Source organism: Haliotis rubra, unplaced genomic scaffold (assembly GCF_003918875.1).
Source record: "Haliotis rubra isolate DU_JTF1 unplaced genomic scaffold, ASM391887v1 Scf102, whole genome shotgun sequence".
NCBI lineage: Eukaryota > Metazoa > Mollusca > Gastropoda > Lepetellida > Haliotidae > Haliotis > Haliotis rubra.
The window spans coordinates 1,518,322-1,545,211 of NW_025764915.1; the positions used below are offsets into that span (position 1 = coordinate 1,518,322).

General features: G+C 38.6%; 1 protein-coding gene across 6 annotated transcripts in view; it reads right to left on the reverse strand.

Annotated features, from left to right (window-relative positions):
* LOC124270307 (ras-related protein Rab-3) overlaps positions 1 to 26,890 on the reverse strand; it is a 72,063-nt gene that overhangs the window by 37,746 nt on the left and 7,427 nt on the right. The window contains exon 1 of one of the 6 annotated variants that reach the window (XM_046705375.1): positions 17,609 to 17,737. The exons of 4 other annotated variants lie outside the window; for them this stretch is intronic. In XM_046705375.1, the coding sequence (XP_046561331.1) occupies positions 17,609 to 17,611 (3 nt within the window). In that variant the 5' untranslated portion in view covers positions 17,612 to 17,737. Of the gene's footprint in view, positions 1 to 3,524; positions 3,708 to 17,608; positions 17,738 to 26,890 lie in introns of those variants that run through there. One more of the 6 variants, XM_046705381.1, reaches the window with a different exon arrangement.

Sequence of the window (26,890 nt, forward strand, 5' to 3'; positions counted from 1 at the left end):
CCAGCAACATCACGGCCGGGGACACCAGAAATGGGCTTCACACATTGTGCCCATGTGGGGATTCGAACCCGGGTCTTCGGCGTGACGTGCCAACGCTTTAACCATTAGGCTACCCCACCGCCCCCATGTAGAAGACGTCAACTGGGGATAGTAACACGGGTAGGTGACCATTCATCTGAACTAGACTAACCAGTGATTGATGTAATGAGCAGTCATCTGTGCTGTTTGGTTATGTTGATATGCAAAAAATTGAATTAGGAATACCTGTCTACTCAATTACTTAAGTTAAGTTGGCAAAAGTTACTTGGGGAAAAAGTTACTGTTACACAGAGCAGTTAGCAGGTGCCCCTGTAACATATGGAACACTTGAGATAGAACAAATATGGTGAGTGAGTGAGTTTAGATTTACGCTGCTTTTAGCAATGTTCCAGCAATATCATGGCGGCGGACACCAGAAATGGGCTTCACACATTGTACCCATGTGTGGAATCGAACCAGGGACTTCAGCATCAAGAGCGACGCTTTAACCAATAGGCCACCCAACTGCCCCGGAACAAATATGGAACGATGAGAGCAGTTTGTACATATCATTAAAGAGAATTGGACAAGCAGTACATACACATCAACAGCAGTTAGTAGATATCCCATAGAAACTTGAACAATGGCCTTCTGCACACCGAGAGCAGTTGGAAGGTGCCTCTGTTGAATAATGAACAAGGGGCACCTGCATCTTGAGGGCAGATAAAAGGTGCCCTATAGAAAATTCAACAATGGGCACCTGCACAATGAAAGCAGCTGGAAGGTGCCTCTGTTGAATATTGAACAATGGGCACCTGCACATCGAGATCAGTTAGAAGCTGCCACAGTATGGTATTGATCAAGGAGAACCTTCAAAAACCTGTAGGAAACACGAGGTACAATGTAGGCCTACTGTTAATCTAATACACACTTGTAACAGATATTTCACAATGTTACTTTAAAGCAAATCAATCTGTGATATAAATACCAATCTGCCAAGTACTGACAGCAGAACATGATAAGCAGTCACATATCTCAACCAGCTGAAATCATATTCCTGTCCCATCAGAGAAGGTAAGACAATATTTGGTGTAGAATGGTTCCAAATAAAGACTTTACTGTCTAACATGTGTGGTTATACAGGTTTTAACGTTAAATGACTGGTGATGTAAAATCTTCCACTTTGAAGTGAAGACATGTTGATGAATGCTTCACAAAGTACACGCAGCTGAAATTACTCATCAATACTTTCTCACAATATATGGGAACATGTGTGAAATACCCAGCATATAGCTCACAGAAAAACCAACACTCAGGATAATATGCCAGCCATTGTCTTATCTAATATTTTCTTTACATGTGAAGCAGGTGAAGGAAAAATCCAGAATCCTCTCATTAAAATAGAATACAGAAGCCATGTTTCTTGGTTTACATAAGTATAACAAGGTGACATCTGTAACTTGTCCCTTATCCGAGGTAATGCCTCATTATAATATAGGGTTTATATACTGAATAGTTGCTACTATTGTTTCAACTATTGTTAAACATCTGTCAAGTGTTCTCACAATGAACATGTTTTTTACTTGTACAGCAGTACACATAGGTGAAGGGACTGACTTTGACAGCTTTCCACATAAGTCTACACATACCTTATAAGTCCTTTGCCATGCTTTACCTATTTTAGTCAACATTTTCAAGCATGTTAGTAGTACTATGTAAATTTTTAAGGAGAAGGCATACAATGTTTATTGCAGTGTTCACGAATGGTGTTTCAAAGTAACAGGACATTGGGTCCTGTAAGTTTCAGATGTCTGTCTGACCCATTGAAAATTCACAGGACCCATAGAATAAAATTTAACACACATTACAGATTTAACATTTCTTATAACTGGCATTGAAATTATTAACAAACATACGATTTATAAACAGCAAACAAGTGTCACTTCTCATATATAAGAACTTCAGTCAAAGTCATTGTGAAATATACAGTCAGACACTGGGACCGGCAGGTTGTACAGTTCTATCGGACCGTTGGCGAATCTGCCCGGATTTGTCAGAGGGTCAGGCACTATTCGTGAACACTATTATTGTAACTTTACTGTGTGAAAAAATATGTTTCAACCTAACCAGTGTCCTGGCTCTATGCTTGAGCTCATCCACTTCTCTGGCTACATGACATAACGTGTATGATGTGGGTAACCTTACCAGAACATCATGTCGAACTGATACTCTCTGATCAGGGGACTTCATATCAGCTTGTTTGCTTCACCTTTTGTTATTACATAGGTGGACTGGCAAACATCTGAGACCTGAAGGTTTATTGCTTGGTCAGAGCTACTGAAGCTGCAAACACCATTTTGGCACACAGTATTCAGGTGATCTACCATGTGGGTATCGGGGGCTCAGCGGAGTATACAGGGGTACAAATCATACTTGGTACACAGATCCAACATTTAAAAAAGGAATAACACTGTACATTAAGATTCTATTCATATATTTTATTTTTTCAATATGTTTTACAATAATTTAGCTTCAAATCACACCCTTTTTCACCTGTTCATTTATGTTCCAGAGGTTTTTATCTATGATCTCTTGATTTATAAACCTTGTTCCAATGTAATATTAACCAGATACCCTGGTGTATATGCATAAAATATACATCTTGAACACATCCAGTGAAGTAAATAAGTTGATATTCAGTATGACAGTGACAAGGCAGTCAGCAATATTCCAGTTTTATAACTCTCTATAACCCTTTAATAGGTATGGTATACGAATACCAAGGCTGATATTATCATGAGCAAAGATTCAATGCATCAGAGCCAGGCAGGTCATACATCCTAACCACCGGCAGGTTAGTAGCTCAGACAAGCATATGGAACAAAGAGCCAATTCTGGAATCCCATAGCATGAGTGAGTGAGTGAGTTTTCACATCATTGTCAACGAAATTCTATCAACATCATCACTAGAGATACTTCATATGGGCTTAACTCATTGTACCAATGTTGAAATCGAACCTAGCCCTTCAATGGGACAAGCTAGCACAATAACTACAAGCCTACCCTAACGGTGCCCATTTGAAAGATTTACCTTCCAACAGATACAACATTGTGTATCAATGACAGAGAACATCTAACAATCAATCTGTAGCTGAATTACATGTATTTATGAGCTATAACCATGGATCTAGAAAACAACTTGTACACATATGACCCATTCATTGAAAAGATTACCATAAATGTACCTGAAGCAAATGTCATTTTTCATTTCTTTCAAATCTACTAGCTTTCAATCAACTAGTCTATATGTATGAAATTATTCAAACAATTTATAACTGTGAAATATAGCTAAAACAATCCTGTAATGAATATTCAGATTTACTTCAATGTCATATTTAATACAAACACTAGACCTAGACACATAATCTTCAGACATATGGCAATACAGAAAACACAGCATATATAACCCCATCCTGGCTGTAGTCAGGAATAAATTATGTCCATACCTTCAAGCTTTAGTTTCCTGCTTAGTTTGGCACCTCTGAAATATGTTGAGTTGTGAAATACGTTAGAATCCTTCAGTCTGTTGCACTGGATGTCGATCTGTCACAAATGGCGGAAAACTTGACTTCCACCAACGCACCAACGTCAGTCAATTAAACATGGCCGCCATTACAATGAGGCTGAGGTTGCATTCAATATTCATAGAATGTAGGGAGGCTTGGCAGAAACTGGTTGAATCTATAGCAGATATTGATCCAAGACTATGAGAGAGGGCAGGAGAAACAAGGGAGGTAACTCCTGACCTAATTGCCATCTAGCACTCCCTGAGGCTTTAATCAGTGGCTATTGTGTTCATCAAACACTTCATTTACAATAAGTAATAGTGTTTTGTACTACTTCTATTCAGATATGGTGAGAATCTCACCTGCCACCTTGCCAACAGTGCAGCCTAATGACAGCTTATTCTGACAATGCATAATTTCATGATGAAGAACATGCTCCTTTGACATTTGAATTTTCACTTTCTCCTAGTAGTACTGACACATGTTCAATTACTGTCCAATAAACAATGAGGGAGCTACAGCCATGTGTTTGAATCATACAACTTTCATTACTTAAGGACACTGTTTTAAACCTGATAGCTTTTAGTAACCTATGTTAAGTATGCTAACCTACATATCCATTATGTGAATTTTTTCAACATTTTAAGTAAACATAACTACATATGGTTTGCAACTGTCTGCCCTACAATTGCAATACAGTGATAGGAAGTTAAACATGACAGTAGTATTGTTCATAGTAACATTCAAATTTTCAACAGTCACCATTACTTTCAAATACATGTATAACAAAACTTACATTTTAGGGTTAAATTTAAGAATTGTAGCATGTGAATTTGCAAAGATTACATACATGTCATATTAGAGTTATTTCTCTTTGGTTTCATTAATGACAGGGAGGAAACAGTCAGCACAATTTAATTCATTTCTATCACATTGACTTATAAATATTAATCCACATGTCGGGTTTATACTATCACAAAACTATTGCATGAGTTGAAAACTATTGCAATACTATTACAATGGAGTAGGTTAATGCTGCAAAACAATGACCACAGTGAAAGCAGCTCTGATAGTCAACCCTAGCATTCCTAATCCTCCAATCCACCATACATGTCTGAAGAGAGAAGCCACATGCTCTGCCCTGAGCACAAGCCCTGACCTTCAGTTTGCAAGTAAGCTTCTTTCTTTATTATCCTCATTTGGTAAAACCTTCCAAACCTAAATCCTGAATAATATTTTTCAAAGAGAATGTCATCCCTGATGTGAAGCTAGACTTCCTCCTACGTCACTAAGACTCTTATATAAAACAACAATCTCATACCATAATGCTCCTGTACAAAACATGTCAACTACGGTCTTGCAAGCAGTATAATCAACTCTATTCCTGTCTGTATAATGATGGCCAACTTTAGACCTTGCTTTCTTCTATATCCGTGTTACATCCATGGTTAAATTAGGACACATGAAGTTTTTATTCTACATCCAATGTTAAATAAATGTACCTGGGGTCCAGCACCTGCCTCATTACAAGAAAATCAATGAAAAACACCACCTCATCAATCCTGATCACTTTAGAAATAGTCAAACAGAACGCAGCTTACCATTATGCCTTAGGGTATAAAATTTGTATAATCATGATGGAAAGCAGGTTTCTGATCAAAAGCCACTTTTGACAATATGAACCATCACTAGCTACATTATAGTAGTACATTAGGACATAACATGATACAAATCACAGCACGAAGTTCCTAGGAAAACATTACACTCTCACCCATCCATACAAAGCAATCCACACCATGTAAAACAACAGTAACATTTTTCTTCCTGAAATACTGATAACATCTAAGAAACCTAAAATTCTACCAGCCTTTGGTAAACCTTTAACAAGAGATGGTATTAGGAAGCAAGTGCAAATATCTATCCTGTAAACTTAGAGACATTTCCTCTGTGAAACAGATCACTTTTTCTATCACTTTCCAAGTAAGTGCGCAGAACACCGACTTATTTGCACCTGGAAACCAGCTGCATGAATGCATCTGACACATGACTTGTTAAAAAATACCGCTGATACCTGGGTAGCAATTGTTCCAACAAAAAGTCAAGGCCAACCACTCCCATCAGTTTGCAGACAAACTGGATATATTACATACTCAGATTTATATATCACATTCATAAATAATACCTTTACTCTTTAAACTATTGCTGAGAGCAGCATTAAATAACAAACCAACAACATTTGGTAGGGAAAGGGAGGTTTTGATAGTGATGTCAATAGATTTGAAATAGACATTGTCAATAAATAAGTTCAAGGGTTGTGTGACTTGAAATGTCAAACAACGTCACTGGATTACAAAAAACACCAATTTGACTACGTTTCTGACATTTTGTTTAGTGTCCTGTTATGGAAAAATTAAGAGTTACATGTTGAAAAGATCATCAGATTCCTCATAATCTTGACTACTCTCTAATTACATTTCTATTCACAACCACCACTTTGTCAAATAATATAACAAAAAGATTCAGACATTCCAGCAATATGTTACAGAATAAGTATTTTGAGAGTGTTCATTTCCTGCTGACTAACTAATACACATTTGGTAACTGAAGCAACAACATTTAAAACTTACTCAACCAAAATAATATATAAGAAACAGGTGAAACTACACAATGACTACCTAAGTCATTCATTCTAAAGTATGGTTTTATGTCCAACACTTCACCAGATCAATATAGGACAATGTGTTTATACGAAGCAGATCAATTCCTCTATCAATAGTATATTCTCACTGCCTTGTCACATTTAGCTTGTGTCCTGGAGTGACTAGTTCCCAACTTGTTCGTCAATACTCCCACTCAGCCCCCACAAATACATCAGTGTTCATTGGACTCTTCCCACAATGGTGAGGATAGGCGTCAACTCTATTTACGAGCAAATGGCGATGATGACTATAGTCCTATCATTCTCAAAGACTTGAGAGAATTGTAATACAGTTCACACTAACAGATGAAAAATACACTCTACTAGATTCTGAATAGAATGCTATTTCAGCATGGAACAGATATACATTAAACTTCAAATAAAACAAAGGGAAAGGTTTCAGCTATACTACTGCTTGATAATATAGTTAATGGTTTGATTTTATCAGCATGCCAGTTTCATGAAGGAAGACAAACAAAAGAGACAACTCTGGCATTAAAACCATAAGCAGATCCATGCATGATTAAGGGATGCAACCCTTCAATCAAATTACATGGTTTAAGAAATCGAGATCAACCTTGTCAACAGATCTTGCATGTATATAAACAATAGTAAATGTTCAGTGGGGTCACCAAGCCTGACAACCCTATCAATTTTATCACATCTTGCAAAATGAAATCTAACCTGAAATCCCAACAGAGTTTTCATAAAGCAATATTTCTGTCCAGAAATAGAGCAAAACTATTATTTCTTGAGCCAGTGATATGTCAACATTTCTGTACGAATGAGGTTGAGATCCTATCAGCTAATCAATGTTAGGTCCGTATCTAATATTAGTTGTAATAAGGACTAATCAATCATGTATATATTTGATATTCATGCACTTCCATTTACTCTGGTGGAATAAATCTATATAAATGCTCCTAACCATGATAATGGCCCTATAAAATGTTCCAGAAAACAGACATGAATGAGCATGACAAAATGTATAGAACATGTCTGATGTCCTTGCTGGACTGAAAGTGAAATGATATGACTGGAGGAAACAACATTGGTAGAATGATTAAACAGCAATCTATTAACAATTAAAGTCTTTGGTAAAAGCAACTATCAATGTCATAATCATATACATCTTTCTAAAGTCACAGGTTTCATAAACTTTATGAATAAAAACAACTGATTATTAATTCTGTGACCTCATCAAAATGCTAATCCATTTTTATCGCAAAATTAGCTAAAGAAGTTTGAACAGCTTATACTTTTACAATATGTTTGTCATTATACTGCTTTTTCAGTATCATAGTGATCTTCATAATTCTCACAGGTCCTTCTCCCTGAAACAAGACCAGCCCATTAGCCAGGACTGACTGACTGACTGACTGACTGAGTTTGGTTTTACGCCGCTTTTAGCAATATTCCAGCAACATCACGGCGGGGGACACCAGAAATGGGCTTCACACATTGTACCCATGTGGGGATTCGAACCCAGGTCTTCGGCGTGACGAGCCAACGCTTTAACCATTAGGCTACCCCACCGCCCCCATTAGCCAGGACTGCCTAACTGGAGGACCATCTGCCAGAACATAAGGCAGGTCAAGCTGATCTGAGGTGTGTCAGCTAGTAGTCTAATCTGAGGTGTATCAGCTAGTACTGCCTAATATGAGGAGTGTCAGCTAGTACTGTCTAATTTGAGGAATGTCAGCTAGTACTGTCTAATCTGAGGTGTGTCAGCTAGTACTGTCTAATCTGAGGTGTGTCAGCTAGTACTGTCTAATATGAGGTGTGTCAGCTAGTACTGTCTAATCTGAGGTGTGTCAGCTAGTACTGTCTAATCTGAGGTGTGTCAGCTAGTACTGTCTAATCTGAGGTGTGTCAGCTAGTACTGTCTAATATGAGGTGTGTCAGCTAGTACTGCCTAATCTGAGGTGTGTCAGCTAGTACTGCCTAATCTGAGGTGTGTCAGCTAGTACTGTCTAATCTGAGGTGTGTCAGCTAGTACTGTCTAATCTGAGGTGTGTCAGCTAGTACTGCCTAATATGAGGTGTGTCAGCTAGTACTGCCTAATATGAGGTGTGTCAGCTAGTACTGTCTAATCTGAGGTGTGTCAGCTAGTACTGTCTAATATGAGGTGTGTCAGCTAGTACTGTCTAATATGAGGAGTGTCAGCTAGTACTGTCTAATATGAGGAGTGTCAGCTAGTGTCAGCTAATAGTGAGGTCACTGTCTAATATGAGGGTGTCAGCTAGTACTGCCTAATCTGAGTAGCTGTACTGTCTAATCTGAGGTGTGTCAGCTAGTACTGTCTAATATGAGGAGTGTCAGCTAGTACCGTGCTGCCTAATAGTACTGTCTAATCTGGTGTGTCAGCTAGTACTGTCTAATCTGAGGAGTGGTGTGTCAGCTAGTACTGTCTAATCTGAGGTGTGTCAGCTAGTACTGTCTAATGTCAGCTAGTACTGCCTAATCTGAGGTGTGTCAGCTAGTACTGTCTAATCTGAGGTGTGTCAGCTAGTACTGTCTAATCTGAGGTGTGTCAGCTAGTACTGCCTAATCTGAGTAGCTAGTACTGCCTTAATCTGCATAGTGTCAGCTAGTACTGTCTAATCTGAGGTGTGTCAGCTAGTACTGTCTAATCTGAGGAGTGTCAGCTAGTACTGTCTAATCTGAGGTGTGTCAGCTAGTACTGTCTAATCTGAGGTGTGTCAGCTAGTACTGTCTAATCTGAGGTGTGTCAGCTAGTACTGTCTAATCTGAGGAGTGTCAGCTAGTACTGTCTAATCTGAGAGGTGTGTCAGCTAGTACTGTCTAATCTGAGGTGTGTCAGCTAGTACTGTCTAATCTGAGGTGTGTCAGCTAGTACTGTCTAATCTGAGGTGTGTCAGCTAGTACTGCCTAATCTGAGGTGTGTCAGCTAGTACTGTCTAATCTGAGGAGTGTCAGCTAGTACTGTCTAATCTGAGGTGTGTCAGCTAGTACTGTCTAATCTGAGGTGTGTCAGCTAGTACTGCCTAATCTGAGGGTCAGCTAGCTGTCAGCTAGTACTGTCTAATACTGTCAGCTAATACTGTTTAATCTGAGGTGTCAGCTAGTACTGTCTAATCTGAGGTGTGTCAGCTAGTACTGCCTAATCTGAGGTGTGTCAGCTAGTACTGTCTAATCTGAGGTGTGTCAGCTAGTACTGTCTAATCTGAGGTGTGTCAGCTAGTACTGTCTAATCTGAGGTGTGTCAGCTAGTACTGCCTAATCTGAGGTGTGTCAGCTAGTACTGTCTAATCTGAGGTGTGTCAGCTAGTACTGTCTAATCTGAGGTGTGTCAGCTAGTACTGTCTAATCTGAGGTGTGTCAGCTAGTACTGCCTAATCAGAGGGTGTCAGCTAGTACTGCCTAATATGAGGTGTGTCAGCTAGTACTGTCTAATCTGAGGTGTGTGTCAGCTAGTACTGTCTAATCTGAGGTGTGTCAGCTAGTACTGTCTAATCTGAGGAGTGTCAGCTAGTACTGTCTAATCTGAGGTGTGTCAGCTAGTACTGCCTAATCTGAGGTGTGTCAGCTAGTACTGTCTAATCTGAGGTGTGTCAGCTAGTACTGCCTAATCTGAGGAGTGTCAGCTAGTACTGTCTAATCTGAGGTGTGTCAGCTAGTACTGCCTAATATGAGGTGTGTCAGCTAGTACTGCCTAATCTGAGGTGTGTCAGCTAGTACTGTCTAATCTGAGGTGTGTCAGCTAGTACTGTCTAATCTGAGGTGTGTCAGCTAGTACTGTTTAATCTGAGAGGTGTCAGCAGCTAGTACTGCCTAATCTGAGGAGTGTCAGCTAGTACTGCCTAATCTGAGGTGTGTCAGCTAGTACTGCCTAATATGAGGTGTGTCAGCTAGTACTGTCTAATCTGAGGTGTGTCAGCTAGTACTGTCTAATCTGAGGAGTGTCAGCTAGTACTGCCTTAATCTGAGGTGTGTCAGCTAGTACTGCCTAATATGAGGTGTGTCAGCTAGTACTGCCTAATCTGAGGTGTGTCAGCTAGTACTGTCTAATCTGTGGTGTGTCAGCTAGTACTGTCTAATCTGAGGTGTGTCAGCTAGTACTGCCTAATATGAGGTGTGTCAATATGAGGTGTGTCAGCTAGTACTGTCTAATCTGAGGTGTGTCAGCTAGTACTGCCTAATCTGAGGTATGTCAGCTAGTACTGCCTAATATGAGGTGTGTCAGCTAGTACTGTCTAATCTGAGGTATGTCAGCTAGTACTGCCTAATCTGAGGTGTGTCAGCTAGTACTGTCTAATCTGAGGAGTGTCAGCTAGTACTGTCTAATCTGAGGTGTGTCAGCTAGTACTGCCTAATATGAGGTGTGTCAGCTAGTACTGTCTAATCTGAGGTGTGTCAGCTAGTACTGTCTAATCTGAGGTATGTCAGCTAGTACTGTCTAATCTGAGGTGTGTCAGCTAGTACTGTCTAATCTGAGGAGTGTCAGCTAGTACTGTCTAATCTGAGGTGTGTCAGCTAGTACTGTCTAATCTGAGGTGTGTCAGCTAGTACTGTCTAATCTGAGGTGTGTCAGCTAGTACTGTCTAATCTGAGGTGTGTCAGCTAGTACTGTCTAATCTGAGGTGTGTCAGCTAGTACTGCCTAATCTGAGGAATGTCAGCTAGTACTGCCTAATCTGAGGTGTGTCAGCTAGTACTGCCTAATCTGAGGTGTGTCAGCTAGTACTGCCTAATCTGAGGTGTGTCAGCTAGTACTGTCTAATCTGAGGAGTGTCAGGTAGTATTGTCTTATCTGAGGTGTGTAAGCTTTTGACAAGGTTTTGGGCAGTATTGGAAGTTTCTCTCAAAAAGGGTTTATACCACCAACAATATGTTCTCCAGACTTACAGCGTAAATTTTCTTTCAAAAGTTATATTTTCATCTAAATATATAATTTACAAAGATATTACTTCCAAACAAATATGTCAATTGTAGTTCAAATTTGAATTGAATTGAAGAGATGTTTTAAAATTATTTATGAAACCAGTCTATATAAAGGTAATCATTTTACTTTTAACTTGACTTTGATGAGAATATGCAAAACACTAAAGCAAGATATACTAAGTGGAATATTATGTATGACAATCTTCTAAAATAATGACCAATAAATGTCCTAAGCTCCAACAGGGGCAGTGGGGTAGCCTAGTGGTTAAAGCGTTGGCTCGTCACACCGAAGACCTAGGTTCGAATCCCCACATGGGTACAATGTGTGAAGCCCATTTCTGGTGTCCCCCGCCATGATGTTGCTGGAATATTGCTAAAAGCGGCGTAAAACCAAACTCAGTCAGTCAGTCAGCCTAAGCTCCAACAGCTCAGCAATGGCCTTAAAATAAATGGTATTATGCAATATAGTGTGTACAAATAAAAAGGCCTGTTTCACTCTAGCAGACAGACTAAGTGTCTTATGTCATCTTCAGGAAAATATCCCTGGACCAACATGAGTCCACCTCCAGAGTCTGTACAATTTAATCATTCAGACAACACGAAAATAGACATGAACTTGAAGTGACAGATTGCCTTAGCTCTACAGCAGTAATCATCAACATATATTCATTATTCAAAGTCTGCTCAGCAGAAGGCCATTTACACCAGTTCCCTCTTACAAAACCAGTAGAGAGGGAGATAGCATCTTGGATGAATATTTCCTGGCACCATTATCTGATCAACTTTCAAAGCAGTGAATTGAAACTGGAGTATGGCCAATACCTGACAGTGCAGAACTGATGTATTTTTAAAGACCTATCATGAACATTTGCAAAACATTTCAGTTTTCACCAGAATATTAAAACAACATTTTATCTTCTAGTATCATGGTGTTCATCGCAGAAACATTATGACCTTGCAGTTTTCTGGGTCTCCAAGAGCCTTCACCGCAAATATAGAAAATATCTGTGAAAACAATCATGACAATACCAATTATGAGAATAAATTGTCTTAACAATATGATTCCTCAGGACATTAAAAACACATCTCTAGTTACGTAACTAAGTATGAAACAAGTCACCAGGTGCCACAAAAGCTTCAACACCTAAAGATTCATACATGAAAACATATCACAAAGGGATGTTATTCAACACAAGAACAGCTAATACAATACAAACCGAAGTATTAATGTACCATCATCCCATGTTGATATACTTTATATACATATCTGGAGGAAGATACTGCAATAGCACAAGGACAATAATTTCACAAATCAAATAATGGTGCCCTTCCATTTACATAACTCGGAGCTATTTTCCCAGTTTCAATCATCATCTTGACTCAGTAGCATGGTGCGTGTGCCGACTATCATTTACTCAGGTACCAACAGAAATATTAGAGGAAACCAATGGGAGGCTTGTCACGATTAACTTGTGAAACAAAATGAATGATTGGTACAGATCATCACATGATACTAAACATAGCACTGTATATGCAAGCTTTATTCTGGCAAGTGTCTGCTGACCACTGCATGCAAGACGATGCTTAGTGTAGCTGAGATTCCAACTTCATTTCTGAGCCAATTGTTCACCTGTATTTCAACTTTATGGCAATACCTCCAACTACAACAAATACATGGCTCCATGTTTGTTACTTCATGACAAACTTGGCCCAACTGGCTGTCCAAACAGATTTGCTTCAAGTTGTTCAAACAGCACCTTCTGTGTCTCTTCACTCAAAGTGTAATTATGTACATCAATACATAATTCTTAATGAATAATCCTTTTACAAAGATACATCTCAGTAGCAACCTGGGCCCTGTTTCACAAAGCTATCGTAGAGCTTTGTGAAACGGGGCCCTGGACTCTAGGTGTGTCTGAAGATTTTTGGGAAGCAGGTCTCAAATGCTGTAATATAATTTGGCCTACCTCATATCTGCTCATTTGAAGAAAAAAATTCAGTTTAGCATACGCTAATAATTTATACCTTATGCTTTATACTAAGCTTTTATACTATACTTTAGCCATGAATGTTCATACAGACTAACTATTTGAAAATTCAGTATATGTAATCAAAATTTTACCCATCTTGCATGTAGCAGAATTTCTGCATACATATCTTATGTTTGTTGTTTAACACCACACTCAGCTATATTCCAGCTGTATGGCTACAGTAAATAATAGAGTCTGGACCAAACAATCCACTGATCAACAGCATGAGCATCAATCTACTTTATTGGGATACAATGACAAGTCAGCAAGCCTGACCATCTAATCCCGTTTGTTGCATCTTTTAAGCATAGGTTGTTTACATATCTTAACTTGAGAAGACTATGTTTTTACATATTCATGACATATATTTTAATTGTACTTAATGATCAACCAAACTGTGATGAGAACATTATATCACCTGCTCCTATGTCCCAGATATATCTCCAGCAAAGTCCCTATAATGATACATTTTACATCTCATGGGAATCACAGTTAGCATAATACCGGCAGAAGTCTGCTGAAGGATTCAACAATTATGTCTCCTGCAGTGATGTCTGTCCCGATTGGAACTTCATGACTAATACTAAGTTGGTCCAAGCCATATTAATATCCACCATGGACGCAGCAATGGATAACCGAGAATGGTACCTGACTAAGGATGTCTGAGACAGCAGGTATTGATTGTGCCCAGCCTCCATCGCTTACAGGCAGCTAGCTCCGAACATCACTTGCGGATCAAGTAAAGCCTCAATTAGCCAAACAATTGTTTCATGTCTACCCTGGATTGGAAGAACAAGATGAGGACTGACTCTGCTATTTCATTTCTATGAAGATGAACTTCAACATGTACAGCTTTTTTCACAAATATATGAAAGTAGAACCTATTACTCAGATTCCACAAGATTCAAATGAATATAATCAAATGAAAATACCCTTGTTCTCCAAACAATAAAGATAACTGATCATAGTGTTCCCATTCTCCTTGATTCATTGGCACAAACAGACCAAAGACAAATACATCATAAATTCTGTATTAATTCTTCATAAGAAGAATATGACAATAAAATAACACCAGAACAAAGATGACAACCCCACTTCTTGCCATGGTTACGTGCATGGAGAACAATCACACTGACATCCAGCATATATACCCAACATTCATGGTGTTCCAGCCTTCAACTATAGCCTTCAACTATAACCACTATGGTGGTTATGGTTTTATATGGTTATGTCAGTCAGTTGGAAGTGTAGACAAGTTTCTTAAAGAATTTAGAACTCGATCTGTTAATATGTTTTACCAGGAATGGCATTCCACTTTAGAAGATAGTTCACGATATGCATACTACAGAACTTTCAAGACCTTACTTCATCCAGAAATTTACCAACCAATACTCACAAAAGAAAACTTAAGGAAACATTTTATCAAATATCGGCTAGGTTTGTTAGACCTTTTTGTAAATGAAGGAAGAAAACTTTAAATTGCAAAATCGAAACAAATCTGTCAATTATGCGATATAGAAATAGAAAATAAATTCACTTTGTGTTCGTCTGTCCATTTTATAGTGACCTTCGAAAGAAATATATTAAAGATTATTTGATAGGGATGCCGCCATCGAAAGCTTACGTCTATATTTTAACGACTAAGAACGAATCCCATATAACATATGTTATATAGTGTGCTGGCGAATAGGTGCCTGACTCTGAGGGTGTGGGTTCGAATCCCGCATGGGACTCAACTCAAAAAGTACTAAAAATTTTACTTCACTAAAAAAGTGTAATCCCAAATATAACATATGTTACATTTGACCACTTTCTAAATGGCATTGTGTAATTGAATCTTATATATTAAACTTTTCACTATATATTAAACATGCACTAGTTAAAAGAAAAGAACGTGTTACTTCCTGTGTGTAACAGTATGATATGTACATACTCTCTTGTATATGGGCCGGAGGCCTTCTGTACAATAAACCTTTTGACTTTTGACTTGACTTGACCACTACCTCAAAGGTTGGGTCTAATAGACATTTTAATCTACCATTCCATGTTTACATCAGGTACGGTGAGGTGAAACAGGGTTTAACTTCGCTCTCAGAATATTTCGCTCATATAATAACGTGCACGCATGTGTATGTGTCGCTGCTTGTACTAGCCCAGACTTAACCTGGTTTTATAGTGCTGGCTCACTGAGATACCATGCCGCAGTGAAGCATGAATACCCCACTCAGACTCAGACATTATACTGACTCTGAGCCAACCAGTTCTTGTTAAACCCATTAATGCCGAACGCCAGGCAGGGACCAACAAGTACCATATTTTAATGTCTTTTGGTATGACGTTGCCGGGGATTGAACCCACGACGTTCCGCTCTCTGGGCAGACATTCTAACCACTACACCACAGAGGCAATCTTACATCAGGTGAAATGTAGAACAGTGAGCAGGATCATGACAAAAGCAGAATCAACAAAGTGATTTCTCGACTTAAATCATGTGATGGTATTTACATAATTTCTCAACTTTGCATACTAACGTATAGTTGCACAACTTTACTTGTTTAAAATGCACAATCAAAACAGCCAGTGAATTACTGTCTCAGAATCAACAACAACAGCATGACATCATCCTATTGATTTAATAGTGTAGGAGCAGTCATTCAGCTTCTGCAACACAAAGACTTAACCTATACACTAACCTGTCAGTCAAAGCCAGAGTAAGATCAGAAATACAATAGTAAATACAAACAAACAAAGGCAAAAGGTCTCTCCGGATTTACCACTCTCCTGCTCAACTGGATGTGATGCTCAGACATTTAACAACACAACCAGAAAGTCAAAGGCAATTCTCAGTACAGGGCCTGGTCAACTGAAATATCAGTGGACATCATATAGCATTGAGTGATAGAAACAGTCCTGGGCTCAATCAAACACAAATCAATATCAGCTGAACTGCTGGTGTGTATTATGTGATTAATGGTTTCGCTCCAGCAAGCAGCCATGATTACCCATGGACCAGGCATGAGGCCTCCATTGATTCCTGGACTCTATACTGAGAGCGAGTGGCGACCAGCCGGATATATTATAGATCTTTCTGATAACCAATCATCCATTTCCATTTTCGCATTTAGGTAGTATCTGTTCCTTGCCATAGAGATTTACTATCTGGACACTGCCACTGCTACTTTGTTGTAGAAATATACCACAATAATACAGTGATCACTTCCAGTAATGAATACACAATTGTGCAGTGAATAGTACATCATCCTTTCTAACCACATAGTATAGTTGAAGCTTCTACTGTGAGAGTAACAGTAACACCACTTCAGTGAACTCCAGTGCACCACTAAGGATATTTCTAAATTTGAATAACTATTCATTTCAATCTGAGAGGCCCGGGTCTTCTTCTCGAGATTACTGGCCTACTTCTTGCTTCACTAGATCATTAGATTAGCCATTAAGGTTCTCAGACACCTATACATGTCTTTATAATGGCCGTTTTCTGTTCCATGTGCGATTTCTGCAATAACACTCGCATCTACTTACAATGTTAAAAATTAAGACGATTGGGTCCTTGAAGTCTTCTCTTACAGTATTTGAATCTAGGGACCCACTAAGCTTTCACATCATGGTTAGGTCAAGGACTCCCTCGTGCTGAATTATGAACAGTGACATACATGCCTGCCTCCACAATTCTACATTGTAACAGTAGAAAGCAAACTACAATCAGATCAGTCGATCACACAAATACCCCACCTGTCAACCAGTAAACTCATTACATGCATATCTGTCAATATCTCTATGGTTATGGCCTGAAAAGAATGAAAATGTAATGATTTCCTGACTTCAATATGCCATACAAGATTCCAGACAACAACCACTGCCCATGTGATTTAATTCACACGCACAAACTACAAGATAAAAAAATAAATAATCAATTCCTCTATTTGTAACATTAACAAATCCTCACAGATCTAAGCACTGCAACCAATCGACATACCAGAAGTGAAACATACAAGTCGTTGAAACCTTTAGATGGTTCAGAGACCAAGATTCATAATTTATTACATGTTCACTTTCTCAAATATTCAAGCATAATGGTTTAAATCCAAAGTCCATAGCATTCCCGAGAGGGAAAGGTGGATAATCTTATTTCCTAGAGTACATACGCATGCAGTTCACACAATAATCTTGTATTGAAGATGAGATTCAAAATCCGTCCCAGAGCTACTTATCAAGATTGGCAACTGAGGCCCCATTGATGAGGAGAAAACACTAGGATGGTTGGAGACTCCAAATCGCTTGAGCTAATCAATAACGGCATCATGGGGAAAATCAAGATACTATGGCTGAAAATCACAGAAACAAGTAGTCAGAAAATGATAAGAAAATGTTTACCATTCTGTAGAGCAAGGGAAATACACGTCAGTGAGGGTAGAATATGGGGACTCCTGAAGCTGGTGACACCACTGTTCATTGGCCGACTAGACTCCCAACTTCACTGCAGTACTACTACCAGCATTATTGGATGGTGGAGAAATAGGGAGAAGTGCGCTGCCAGAGAGCCGAGTGGTACTGAGCACGCTCAGAGAAGCAAATGCTGATCAATTTCCTTCATTGGAAGGAGGGTGTTGCCATGGGAACGTTAACGCAACTTCTCTTCAGGCTGAATTCCATAACATGGTAAAAGACTGGCACATGTGAGAAGGGGCTTGGGACCAGAAGGGGCCATTGCTACAAGAGTCCATAGTTAGATAGCCAAGAATAAAAGTTCAAACATGAAGTTATTAACCAGATGAACTTGGAAATAGCCTGAAAGGGAGATTGTAAACAGATGCATTTAGAGGTGTGTCAGTATAGAATGTGATTAATGGATCTGAGGACGGCTTTTATCTAACTAGCTGGGCAATTCATGGGAGTATTGATCCTCTGACACCATTCATGGTGTATTCTGGTCCCAGCCTGGCACTACTGCTTACCCCTGGTGCCAGCCAGCCAGCCAGCCAGGCCATGTCAGTGTAAGTCAACATGGCTGTGGGTGCTGCCCTCCATTGCCATAATGAAGGAACTAGATAAGTGTAATGGGCAATGACAGAAATAAAGGAATCATTTCCTGTAAGCACTACATCCTAATGATTGTCAGTCATTCATGTTCTTCTATAGACTGGTACTGGTGGACACTGATGCTTGAAACAGGAAGCAAATGCTTTCAATGGTTTTACTGGCATATTAGCGGGTTCTGATTTACAGGATTATCAAAACAATTAGAGATAATGTTTTGACCAATCAAAACCTACACATAACATATTCTGGGTTTACACAACACAGAAATGTGTGTCCAGTATGCAAAAACATACAGAACAGACACGGAAAAAATATATCTTGCTTCCCAGGGTGTCCACAATAATATTCTTTGTACCATACTCTAGACAAGAAATATACAGTTCCTGTAATTCAAATAATTACTAAATCATACAGTTCAGTACACTACACCATTTAATTACTTAACAGGACCCGAAGATTTTGTGTTAGGTAAGGTGAGGTGAAATTGGGTTTTACATCGTCGTGCTTGAGAATATTTCGCTCATATGACAATGTGCATGCGTGTGTATATGTATGTGCGGCTGCTTGTACTAGCCCAGACTGAAGCTGGTTTTATAGTGCTAGCCCACTGAGATACCATGCCGCAGTGAAGCATGAATACCCCACTCAGATACATTATACTGACTCCGAGACGACCAGTCCTTGTTGTACCCATTAATGCCGAACGCCAGGCAGGGACCAACAAGTACCATATTTTAACGACTGTTGGTTTGACGTGGTCGGGATCGAACCCGCGACCTTCAACTCTCCGGGCAGACGCTCTAACCACTACACCACGGACGCTGTCTTTTGTGTTAGGACCCTTGAAATCAGTAATTGGGGATCATGTGGATCCCTAGTTTTGTAGGTAAATACCTGCATATTTCATCGAAATAATTAAGCAATATACACTTCTGTAAGAACTCAGTTTGTAGGTCAAAATCTCACCACCTTGCTGAATTAGACATAGTTCAAATATTGATGATAGTGAAAATAAGGTTCAATGGTGGAACATTTGATTTCAATCATTGCAATGACTTAAAAATACATAAATACTTAATGAAAATATATGAATGCAAGAATTAACTAAACTGTTAACTGTCTCAAATAACACTATCTCAATGATCAGTCTATGAGTTAAGCCATGAATCCAAATTCAAAGCTTAGTACTTGTATTAATAAATTTTCACTTGTAAGAACAGCTTTGTGTCCATTTACAAAGACACAAAACTACAGAAAAAGAACCCAAATGGTCAGTTTGACCATATGGCGAACACATTTTGACACAGACTGAATCATTCGCTACACTATTTGCCAATATAAAACAGTAGTAATTCCTACTGATGCTTCTCAACACATCTCTAACCCAGGCCTCTTCATTACCAAGTGTTCAGGTTCACGAGGTGTTTATCTCAATAATGCACCTGTTGTTTAGCAGCTCCCTAGCCACATCTATCAAGACTCCCTTTCCACAAACATCAGGTTTGCCATCGCAACTAAACCCCTGGGGAAACCTGTTCTTTAATCACCACTATTTTCATACATAATGAAACTGAACCTACTTGATCAATGTTTTTTAATGATAACCATGATAATTCCCTGTCCATACTTGCTACCTTAATTGGAACTTACAGCAAGGTGGTATGCTGCACGAGAAATTCTAACTTTAAAAAATCAATAATGCCCACAGAATAAATCAAACCAATTAGAGAATCCTCACATTGAATGCAACCACTATTTGGAATAAGTTGCTCTGGACAGCAGCAAGATTTAGGGCCGAGTTGGGAGAGATATGTGCAAAACCAATCCATTATTTTGTTCCTTTAGTAATCTGTATCTGCTATTTGTGGGTAATTAGAGGTGTTGGAAATAGTAAGAAAGGTTGAGTGGATAGAATCAATATCCTCAGGGTATAGAAGGGTGGACAAGTTACTCTGGTTGATGTGAAAAATAATTACTAATTTACAAAGACAAACATGGACAATAATCATGTTGTTAATTGCAGTGAAATTTATTGTTAAACAATACTGAAATTGTATTACAACATATTTCTGTTTCTTCAGAAGTTGACAACACTGTGTTTTAACAAGAATTACAAGTCAGAATAGTATTGATGTGCATGTAAGCAGTGATGTGGATTTTTACTACATTCAGATGCTTCGGGAGTCAAGTGTAATCTGGAATCTTCCAGAACTGTCATAGACTAATCTAGCTTAGTACAAAATTGTCCTGAGGGTATTTAGAATATTTAAGAATATTTGATGCCTCCATCATCTCATGTTACATCAAGACCAAGGGTTGTGTATAGATCATTGCTCTCACCACTGTTTTCTGCTGTTATGTGAATATTATTCTAACATTACTGCTTTTACCACTATATAAACTGACTACAAACGAAAGTTTACACCCTACATTATGTAAAAAAACCCCAACACTTAAATATTTAGAAAAGACTTTTGATAGTGACTTACAAGACAAAAATTGCCATTAAGTTTTGGACAATCGCTCTCATGTACTACCATACTTATCACCATCCAGAAATGTTAATTAAGTCAACATTTGTTGCAAAAAAGTGTTACAAAACTAATTGTGTTCCGGAAACTACTGAGAATTAATGAGCATCATGTGACCTGACGTCATTGAGGATAGTTGCCTTGTCTGCATCTGTGTGACATACATACACATACATACTAACATTTGTATAGCACCGATATCCAGCTCAACTGCTCAAAGGCGCTTTGTCCTTTTCCCTCGATCACTGGATGTCAATCTCAACGGCACGTCGTATTATCAATCTCAACTCCCTGGGGACCATACAACTCTTGCAGCCACTAGACACACCAAGTTAGTGTGGTTTCCCATCCTTACGAGGTACCCATTCACAGCTGGATGTACTGGGACACATAGTCACAGTACTTTGTCCAAGTTTACTGCTGTACCCGCAACCAGGTGTTTGCACGTATTCATGTGGCCACCATCTGGTCATATACCAACGGATTTGTTTGTTCTTTTAAGTGCACAGGGTTGTGTACCGTACACTAGGGGTTGTGACAACACTGAAAGAGTCTGCGTACAAAGTTGACTCCAAGGTTTTACACCCGGTAACAGGTGGGCTCGATCCCGCCACCTCATGCTCGCTGGATCACTAGCCTGGCTCTCTAGCCAGTTCCCCCACCACGCCTCATATTGTGCTGTTTTGTTCTTAGTAGCTAATAAGGTGTTTTTTAAAAAGGTGTGTGTAATGTACATAGTTATGAGTATTAACTTTGAATATTAAAATGAGAACTGAATTGATTTTAAATTATTTTTCAGCAAATAGATACTGCGTATACTGAAGATTCTCAAGACTACCAAAGATTTCCTGATTACTGTTGTAAAGTGCTCGTGTGGTGAATATAATCAGAGAGAGGCTTTCCTGTCAGTAAATCATGTTTGTCAAATTTCTTTTTTTCAAACTTTGTGGGCACAGCATTTTACTTCATTTTTGCTCTCGCACTTTTGCAACTAAGATTTTGTAGTTCTTGTGGATCTCTCAAAATGCAAGGAACATAAGACATTGCTGTATCCAAAATATCCTCCTGCTAAATCGTTACTTATACTTGGAAGTCTGAAGAAATGACTCTTTGGCCCTTTTCTGATGAACTGGGACACCCTCCCACAATATCTCCTCTCACTACATACCAAGAATAACGGAAAAATCACTTCATTGTCATGTAGATGAATGCACTTTAAAATGATGTCACTTCACTATGACGTCACAGCCCAAGCTCTGCCGTTCTCTAGGATTATGATATGCATACGCACAGGTTGTGGGATGAGAGCAGTTGTTTGTTGGTGTCTAGATAACAATGCCCAATGTATTTGTATTGTGTAATTAGGTATACATTGTTTGACCATTTAATGTATGTTACGAAGCTTATACTCAGTAGATCTTCTTTAAACAAGCTGTTTGGGCAAACATGAATATTTGATGTTCGGATTACTATTGCGTCAAAGGGTGATTAACAAACCATAGTTATATCATGATTGTCAGCTGGGTCTAGCCCAGCCAATTATCATGAAAGAGTGAATGTGAAAGTCCAGCATGCAGCTAAGCGATACACCTCTTCAAAGCAAGTGAGCAAATGTAAAGACAAATTATTATGATTTGTCAATCTGTCCCTTCTTTCTTAACAGCATAATAATGATGCTGAATCAAAATGTTATACAGGACAGGGGGTGCAGAGTAATTATCATCCAATACCGGTTTCCTGAGGAGATATTGTTTTGGTAAGTCTTGAGCTAATTGCTGATTGGTCTATATTTTCGAACTACCGGGTACTTTCATCTCCCTTAGCTGTAGAAAAAAGATGGCCACCGCAATTAAGTCATTTTTGACAGGTGACATAATTTTATTTGGTGGATCCGGCGAAAACTTTTACTTAAAATGCCACCAAGAAATGGTGAAACCTATGCATTGCAGAATTTAAACCATAAAATGTTAGCACTACTTTTTAATGTGCTTGTTCTTTTATGATGTGATGGTGTCACTTGTTCCCTCTTCCATCACTCTTGTTCACTTGAATGTATTCATACGAAAGTCTTCAAATTAACTTGTTACAGGTAAGGTTCTTTTTTCACCACTAATTCTTCTCTAAAGGAGTAAATTGGGGAAAATACCTAAACCCAAATGCTAATATTTCAGTCCTCTGTTTCTTACAAATAATTTGGAGGATTCATGTTGGCAGGTTCTCCTAGCCCCATTAGTATACATAATTTTTTCAATCCAGTTCAATGTAAAATAAACACTTGAATCACAAACAGCAAAGACTTGACACATGTATAACAAAGACTTGACCATTACAGAACAAATTTAAAGACTTAAAAGAAGAAGACAAATTGTTTACATAAAAGGGACATGAAGAGAAGGTGGATTCCGAGACACTGGCTTCACTTGTAATGAAAAACTGCACTGTCAGCTGTATTTCAGAGCTCTCTTGTGAGCCTCAATCTAAATTCAACCACCCCCCTGTAAATCAGAAAAAAGGAAATACCTACAAAAAACACAGACATGAACATAAATGTGCTAGAGCTAGTCAGCAAATTTTTCATTGTTGGGAATGCATATATTCATGTGGTATCAGTACCATTTGAAACTGATGGCATATGTGGTGGTTTTTTCCAATAAATATTCATAAATTCATATATGTACTATGTATCTTTAATATAATATTGAGAGCAGGATTTGCAGTATCCTGAGGCTGGAAGTAGTCTCACAGTATATATTCTTTGGGCCTTAACCTTCACATAGTTTCTAAGCACATCACTGAGGATTTAGTATCAATGCTGTACACCTTTCAGTATTTGTGGAGACAAGTTCTATGACCACAAGTTACCACAAATTTATTGGGTGCCACATGTGACCAAAATGGGGACTCCTATAGATTCCCCTGCAATCTCTGCTGGTCGTACAAGGCTTGGAACAGGTGGTCAGGCTTGGCGACTTGGTCATACTACACTAAAGTGTATGTTGCTCAGAATGCAATTTGCTGGTCCCTGTCGTCTAGGCTTCATTATTTTAAAGTCACTATCATAAAGCTGGAACTGTGCTCCAGACAAGTGGCATTTCAGCATAAGCACAGCTAAAAAATATGCAGATATGATTAAGTTTAAATTAATAGTGTATCATGTACAGGAGTGTACAGGTCTGTACGCCACTATTTCAGATTTGGACAGTACCTCCCCTCACGCCTCCCAGTCAGCCTTTATGTAAACATTGTAAACTTTGCAACTTGCAATGCATTAGGGATCTAATACATAAATGGGGAATCCTCATGGCTTAGCAATTACACATCAGCAGATAATGGCTGCATATAATTTTGATTGGCTAAAAATAATAACCACTTGGAACCTTGCATGTTTTTGTGAGTCTTCTCTTGCTGTTAAATCTGAAAACTATCACAAAATGTTTTTGTTGAAGCTAACATGTCTATGCCAAAATACTCAGTGAAAGATGTAGTCAGTGAACTTGTACCACTGCTAAATCAACTTCTGTTGGCTCTTACAGCATGCATGGACAGTTGGAAACCCATCCTTCCAACAATCCCCAGGTGGCACTTGGCTAGCTGGATAGTCTTAATACTATCTGTGGGAAATAAACAGTTTATAAGTAAACAAAACATTGTATTTTGTTTAACAGCTTAATGGATTTATGGATTCCAATTAACAAACTCTTATGCTACACATAATGCTAACAAACTCCTATCCTATGCATGCACAGTTGAAACAGAAACCCTAAATTATTTTGCGTTTGAAACCAGGGACAAAGGTCTTTGGGTTATATCCAATATCATCTTGCTGAAGAATTTATGACTTTGGACAAAAAGAATACACAAAAATCCAAATCATACACATCCTGGTCAACCTGGGGACTAGTTTTATCATGTGTCTGAAGGGACATATGTCTTTGAATGACATCACAAAACTTCTTTGAGTGGCATTTAGACTTGGTGTGATGAACAACAGGGAAAGCAAGTGCCCATCACTTGCTTGATACTGGTATTAACATCTACACTGAAACATTAGCTTACAATATAAAATATTAGAATATTATACCCTCAGATGAATGTTTTTCAATTTATTAATGTTTTCTTACATTTCGCTGTTGTAAAATCATACATTTGTGAGGAAGAAACAACAAATGAAAAAAAATTCTCAGTCTGAAACTTTAAAGAGATCTAGAGCAAGAGACATAACAACATCTTGCAAATCTTTGACCTAATTAGGTCGACACTTTCCCAGCATGCTAATTCCCGGGCCAGCTGTCCTTCAGGTGTGTGTTACCAATACTGCTGCCAGTAACCCAGGGGAGGCCAGTATGCTGCCAGATGTTCACACCTGCATGGAAATCATCACGACAACAAAACCTGCATGTCACGCTGGCCTAATGTGACAAGTCCTACAAATGAATGAACTTCAGTCCAATTGTTTGGCCATCCTCAGCTGTATAATACCAGAATGACCTGCTTGACAAACATCAACACAAAAAATAGTACACTGTAATTATGCACAGAAACTACCGGGTTGCAGATTTTCTGCATTCTTAAAGATAACATATACTCTACGGGTACAAATACATAAATCATTTATTGGTACATAAATCATTTATTGGTATTGAACTCTGTCATTAAAACCATTCATTTCGACATTTAATTAATAGTGCACAATTCGCCCCTGCGAACGAAATTTCAACCAATCAGAGGGGCGCGTCTCCGTGACATAATGTGAGGTATGCAGGGGCGCTGTAGAACTCATGTACATTTCCGGGGGTAAATTATCTTGTTTACAGGTTTGTCTAACCTGAAATCGTGACAAGTGTTGCGAAAAATGAAAGCTTTATGATCTATCATTTTATCTTGTTACCTTCTTTGCCTAGCTTCCGAGTTGCAACTTGTTTTCATAGACGAGTCTGTCAAAACTGCTTGTTGTCCTAACGGTTACCTGTTGGCTAGGTCTGGCTTTTGTTCCCGAATTTACTCGTTTGTTAAACCATTTATGTCAAGTGATTAAAATATGGTTAATTCGGTCGATTGGTATTTTGGTACACAGCAGACTCTGACATATCTTTCCCTTTCCATGGATTGCCAGTCCTGAAGCAGTGACTGTTTCTTGGATACCAATAAAAAAACAATCGCTTGGCCTTATTTGTTTGAGTCAGACACTCGTGATAGTGAAAACGATGTATTGACTAGTATCTACACACTGGTGAGTTGATGTTAACCACGTGCAAGAAATTTATCGCACAATATTGTCACTTCGACCCCCACCTCGCTTCCGTGGAAGAAATCATTATGTTACAAGTTGTGTCATGCAAAATCCATTTGGTCACGATTCAAATACATATTTAACTACGAGAAGAAAGTAGTTTTGATTTTCTAATGTGAAGAAAACAAACTATAATCTCATTGATTCTCAGAGAGACTTTAGCCTGTGACATGACGATTTTTAAAAATGACAGAGCCCTATCGCGAACATCCGTCAGTCTGAGAATAAATCCTATTTAGGTTTGTTCTCACCGGGTTACAAAATCAAAACTACTTTCCACTGGCAGTAAAAGATGTATTTGATTGATGGTCAATAGGAGTTTGCATGACATAGCTTATTAAACGGTGGAAATCTGTGCATAGTGACACCATCACCCGACCCCTAGGAGCAATTGATGGCAATGCAACAATTCGGCATGTCTTAGTTGACGTCGAGAAATCAGCAAAATGACGAGCTTGCTACACACTTTATATACAACTAACTGAAAATCCTTCCTCACATAATGTCACTTCCGGTTTGCTGCAGTGCTCTGTCAACAGAGTTACATAACCCGTCTGTTGTTTCATTGGCAGGCCAGAGTGAAGCCGACGACTTTTTGGCAACTTTTAATCACTCGGTATTAATTAACCACAAGTTTTTTAAGAATGAATTTGGTGTTCCGCTTAAGACTAACCACAAGTCTTTCATATGTAATGGTTAAAAGAGTACAAAAACCAAAAAGTTTATTCGTTCTTTAAAAGTTAAATCAATGATCTTTCATTAAAATCATATTTATGTTTCTCTATATGAAACTTG